The sequence below is a fragment of the Oncorhynchus nerka genome, linkage group LG6 (genome assembly GCF_034236695.1).
Source record: "Oncorhynchus nerka isolate Pitt River linkage group LG6, Oner_Uvic_2.0, whole genome shotgun sequence".
Classification (NCBI taxonomy): domain Eukaryota; kingdom Metazoa; phylum Chordata; class Actinopteri; order Salmoniformes; family Salmonidae; genus Oncorhynchus; species Oncorhynchus nerka.
Window position 1 is genome coordinate 83,742,397 of NC_088401.1, and position 5,792 is coordinate 83,748,188.

The 5,792-nt window shown below is 42.0% G+C and overlaps 1 protein-coding gene across 1 annotated transcript; it reads right to left on the bottom strand.

Moving 5' to 3' along the window:
* Positions 1-3,805: 3,805 nt before the first annotated feature.
* neurog1 (neurogenin 1) lies at positions 3,806-5,521 on the bottom strand. Its single transcript, XM_029651764.1, has 2 exons — positions 5,340-5,521; positions 3,806-5,216 (listed from the first exon to the last, which is right to left on the bottom strand). Exon 2 carries the CDS (start codon positions 5,204-5,206, stop codon positions 4,538-4,540), a length of 669 nt encoding a protein of 222 aa, XP_029507624.1. The 5' UTR covers positions 5,207-5,216; positions 5,340-5,521; the 3' UTR covers positions 3,806-4,537.
* Between the last annotated feature and the right edge of the window lie 271 nt (positions 5,522-5,792).

A 5,792-nucleotide genomic window follows, 5' to 3' on the forward strand; every position in this document is an offset into this window, starting at 1 on the left:
AAATAAAGGTTCAATTAAAAAAAAAAAAAAAAAAGTAAAATGCTACTCTGTTGAATACCGGCACTTTTTAATCAGACTAATGTCTTGATAGGAGCCGCTCTTCTGACTGTAGTCTTCATTAGAGTACTTCTCGACTCTGTAATAAGAGCATAGTATACTGTAAATCTGGAATACTTTAATGTGCGAGTACTAGTACTGTTATTTATCATTTGATTGGGACATACTGTATGTATTAGTTCTTATCTTAACGACTCCATAATGATTTATTTATACTGTCAACGTGTTGGCTAAGTATCGCATGCTGTCAAGACAACTAGGTGCTAAGAAGGAGTTTGTGATACTTAGACCTGGTGACAACACCAATTAGACAGAAAATAAGCCTCTATTTTACCAACAAGTCATTAACCCTCCTAATCATCCAGCCAAGCTGCCAGCTAACCTCAGGTCTTCAGGAACCATCCTGGTGATGACAGACTGACAAGGTGTGAGGGGTTAGAGTCTGTCTGATGGGTCCTGATGAGTCCTTAGGGGAGGCTTGCAACCTGGGGATCATTCCCCTCCCTGACCTTGAGGTGGTGTGGGTTGAGACAGACAGGGGTATCTGCATGAGTAGTAGAGGGCAGGTGGAGGGTGTTGTTGTTAGCTAGCTTTAGCTAATCCCTGTGTTTGGGATGAGACTACTGATAGACTTAAACTCACATGCTCTTCAAAGAGAGGTGACAACCCAAAACAACCAATCAGGGGAGGAGGGTTGGGCATATTATCTGGATAGGTGTATCCAAAGGTATATTTTAATTAAACCTGAGTGAATTTATGTATTTGATCAGACCTTTTCAACTGCTTCTGTGCTACCTGGATATATTGTATACAAAAAAGATGTGAGTACTCCATTGTAGTCCTGAGTACACAAGAATCACTGTTTATTCCTCTTATATTGGATTTAATTGCATAATTGTGAATGTAAATATCATGCTATCCTTCTCATCTGTTTATCAATACCTGGATGTTATTGTTCACAGCTACATTATGACTCACTAGGTGTCCAGTTGAAATGTTCCAGTTGACGCTCATTCATCTCTCCCTGTCTGCCCCAAGTCAGCCCATTTCTCCACTCCTCCCTGGCGTGACAGTCCTTAATGCTCTGAGCCAGAGGCCCTTTCCTGGGCAAATACGAGCCTTGGGGGTTGGCAACCTGCTGCTACTACCATCTTGACACAATCAATATGTAATGGCTGTTGTTTAATGATGTATGAAATAGAGGTACCACTAAGTAGACCTAAAACCATCCAGAAATGTCCCTCTGTTGTCTCCGAACATGTATTAAAGCTTCCTTTACAACATGGTCTGTTCAATAGTTCAAGACAAACCATCTATAACACAGTTTAAATATCAAATCATTTCAGAAAATAAGATTGCAGTTGTGTCTTAGAAGTTGAGTAAGCGAGACCAACGTAGCAGACAGAAAAAAGCATACATACTGTGAAAAGGTTTGGTGCTGAAGCACATATCTCTTATTTTCTATTCTACTAAGACAACCTGTATGGCTGAAGATCTAGAATGTTAAGATGTGCGATGGCTGAAGATCTATAATGTTAAGATGTGCGATGGCTGAAGAGCGAGAATGTTAAGATGTGTGATGGCTGAAGATCTAGAATGTTAAGATGTATGATGGCTGAAGAGCGAGAATGTTAAGATGTATGATGGCTGAAGAGATAGAATGTTAAGATGTATGATGGCTGAAGAGATAGAATGTTAAGATGTATGATGGCTGAAGAGATAGAATGTTAAGATGTATGATGGCTGAAGAGATAGAATGTTAAGATGTATGATGGCTGAAGAGATAGAATGTTAAGATGTGTGATGGCTGAAGAGATAGAATGTTAAGATGTATGATGGCTGAAGAGATAGAATGTTAAGATGTATGATGGCTGAAGAGATAGAATGTTAAGATGTGTGATGGCTGAAGAGCGAGAATGTTAAGATGTGTGATGGCTGAAGATCTAGAACGTTAAGATCTGTGATTCTGAAGATCTAGAATGTTAAGATGTATGATGGCTGAAGATCTAGAACGTTAAGATCTGTGATTCTGAAGATCTAGAATGTTAAGATGTGTGATGGAGCTTGTAGACTAGAGAGTTCTGTCTCGTTGGGAGGTTAGATTGTGGGTCTGGTTAGGGGTCTCCCTGCCTGACCCTGGTGAAATGTGGCCTTTTGTGCATCTGAAAGAAGAATCGTGGCGTTCATGAAGCCAGCCAAACAGGCAGGGAGGGAGGGAGGGAATAAGAAGAAGAAGAAGAATGTTCAAAGGTGGCCATTTTCTACTCAATCTATCTGGGATGAGCTGAAAACCAGAATGGAAATAATTCAGACATGAATCCCCCTTCTCTATCTTTCACATTATGTAACACCATATTCAGGTAAACAACTAATATTGTATAAGGAGAAATAGTAATACCAGTGCATACTAAGTTGTTGTTTGGTTTGATAATGATAATTACAATAGCCTACCAATCCAATTCAAATGTCTTTTGAACTGCATGGGGCTGACTGGTGGCAATTAGCTGGCAGGTGCACGAGCTCTGCATCGGTTAATCCCGCTCGTCCTATTGCTTATGGCCTCGTGCATATGAACAAAGCGCCATATTCATATAGAGTGTACACAATAACACGTCACCACTGATGCAACGCATTAACCCATTATTACAGAACACAACCGAGAAACAGGTGGCATTGCATTACATACAGTAGTCCAACTAACTAGACACGAATCTACAGAAAATAACTTGGTCACAAGATGTTTATTTAAAAACAATGTTTTTAAACGGTTGAATTAAATTCAAGTTAGACGTAGAAAGGTGACGCCTACAGTGTATTGGTGAAATAAGTAAATTGGATAACTACTCCATGAGAAGACCTGAAAAGCTAGATGATTGTATTTGGTCCTTGGCAGGTTTCTTTCTATTTTTCTTCATGTAAGTTGGCATGTGCTTGTCCCCCTGGGGATCGCAGCTCTCCTATTATCCTCGTCTATCCCCGACACGTGCAGATACAAGAGCCTTGGCAGGACCTCACGCCGCCGAACCCCCAACTGGAGAATTCAACCTGAATCCCTTTAGAAATAAAATCATCCCGGGCGGGATGGATGATCACAACAACAACAAAAAACTCGAAGGAAAATCTCTTTAAATGCATATCTGGGTTGAGAGAAGACAGTTCTATAGAAACTTTCAAAAGAAAATGTTATAAACTGGTCCCACTCATACAAAGGCTTCAATACATTTTCCTAACGGGATGAAATGTAATTTATCAGTGTAAATAGTGTAACAAGTTGAATATTTATTTGAATCTGCTTTCTACAATATATATACAGACAAAATAGGAAATTCTGAGATTGTTAATGTGGCCAAAAAAATCTGAAATATTTATCCGTTTTTTTTGGTCACATTAACAATCTCAGATTTTCCTATTTTGTCTGTTGAAAGTCCCCAAAGATGATGTATTCAACAGTGTTGATGGTCATGGGTGATGAGCTGCAATAAAACCTCAACTGATGGATGCACCTGCTGTGCTCTCTCTCTCTAAAACCGTTATCTTATTAATCACACCCTTTTGTTTGATGAACAGGCCACGCGAGGACACTAACTGCCCCTGTTATGATTTGTATTATTAACACAATGATTGTTGTGTTCATGGGGCTTGCAATGCGCTTTATCAGTGTGATAATCAGCACGCTTTGAGTGCTCAACTCTCAGCAACTAAAACATTCGAAGAGTCCAAAAACTGAGAAATATATATTTTTTTAAAGTTATATTTTTATTTGTAGAAAAATGATTCACACACTTTTCATGTAAATAGAATAGAAATCTATTTATATACAAAATACATTATGACAGGCGAAACTTGAATAAATAAAATAAAAAAACGTCGTAGAAGGGTCCTCTCTAGCCTCTTCTTGGGATTGAGTCATTCTATTGAACAGGATTGCCGTTTTCAGGGGGTCAATATCCATAATGTATGAAGCCAGCTCCTTGTCTTCTGACGGCCTTTCACTCTATTGTCAGAGCGGCGAAACTGAATTTCCACGCTCGTTTTTCTGCATTATCGCTCTACTAATTGTAAAATTGACTTTTCACCTTAGTCTACAAAAGCAAATCGGTCTTCTTTTTAATGATAATACTCTTGTAATAGAGGTTGAGGTTAAGATCTGTGAAGTGGACTTCTAGTAGGCGTCGTATGCGCTGGAAAAAGTGCAAATGTTTTGGAGGAATTACAAAACGTGTAGTAAAACAATCATACTCAACTTGGAAAAGTCGACCAAATTAAATTAATGTTCAATCCGAATGTAAAAATAGGAAAACAAACTAACTGTATAAAACACACCCACAGAGACATGGGTTAAGGCAAACAGTGAATAATATCATTCCTTTTTTTCCCTTTCAACAGACTAACTGAAGTAGGCATTCAGTCATTATTCTGCTATCGCTCTATTGTAACAATCTCGCAGTCTACAAAAGTTTGTGGTAAGGCTTGAGTTCAGTTAGTAGGACATGCCTGGTACAAAGTTGTGATAGCTGTACTGTAGAACATCAGTCTGGAAACATCCATAGTCATCATGGGTGGCTGGGCTGCTGGGGCTTGAAGTGCAATAAGACGGAGAGGAGGAAGAGGAGGACGCGCTGGAGCTCCAGGAGCACGCATCACTGCCCGGACTCGGGGCGTCAATCACGCACGGGCTGGGAAGCAAGAGAGACGCATCAGCCCGTGATTTGTTTTGGCGCTGTTCAATGTCCGCGATGCGTATGGTCTCGGAGAGCGCCCAGATGTAGTTGTGAGCGAAGCGCAGAGTCTCGATCTTGGTGAGTTTGCTGTCATCGGGGAACGCCGGTAGAACGGTCCGGAGGGTCTCCAAAGCGTCATTCAGGCTGTGCATTCTGTTTCTCTCGCGGTCGTTTGCCTTTACGCGCCGGTTCTTCTTGACCACGTGCACGGTGGCTTCATTCCTCGCTCTGCCTCTGCGTCTCTTCTTCTGTCCCATATCGGTAGCGCACGGGCCCTGACTGTCGCTGGCCGGGGAGGCGGGCTTGCCGATCGAGGATGACGGGGAGGAAGCGTGCATGCTGCTGCACGAGTCTTCGTCATCGTGCGTAAAGTAGTCGCAGCTCGAACTGTCCATGTCAGAGTAAACGGTCTCCATTGCGGTGCACATGATGTTTTTCCTGCAGAAATAAGAGGAGAGGGAATGGGTTAAACACTGAAAATGCAAGAGCGCATGGTCAAGTTTGGAAAGCAGGCCTAGTCAAGGCAATGGCGAAGGACTCTGGGAGCAGAACGAAACCCACCTTAGTAATCTGGTTGGAGAAGGTACAGTATCAGTTGTCTTTCAAGGAGCCAAAGTCCGAAAAGTAGTTTGTATGATGAGTACAAGGCACGCGTCTTTCTCTTGCGCTTGAATCAGCTCGTGTGAGCGAATGAGCCTGGCACACGACTGGCCTCAGATACCTTATATACCCTGGTCAGACAATGGTCGTACCCCTCTCGCGCTGGCATTTGTGTGAAGGATGGATGAATGGGGTGCATCAGGTCTGCCCCGTGCCGCACTGCCATCTCATTAGCATAATGTATGCCTGTTGTTTGTTCGAGCTCCGAAGCGTGCCTGTAATCACGACCGTCCAATGAGAGCAGGGGACCGCTGCCCAGCCACGCGAGCACTACTGTTGCTATCCATCCCTGGACCAAAGACCAAGCCCACTTTAAGTTAAACCTTTAAAGTTAAATGAAAGAAGAAAAGGAGC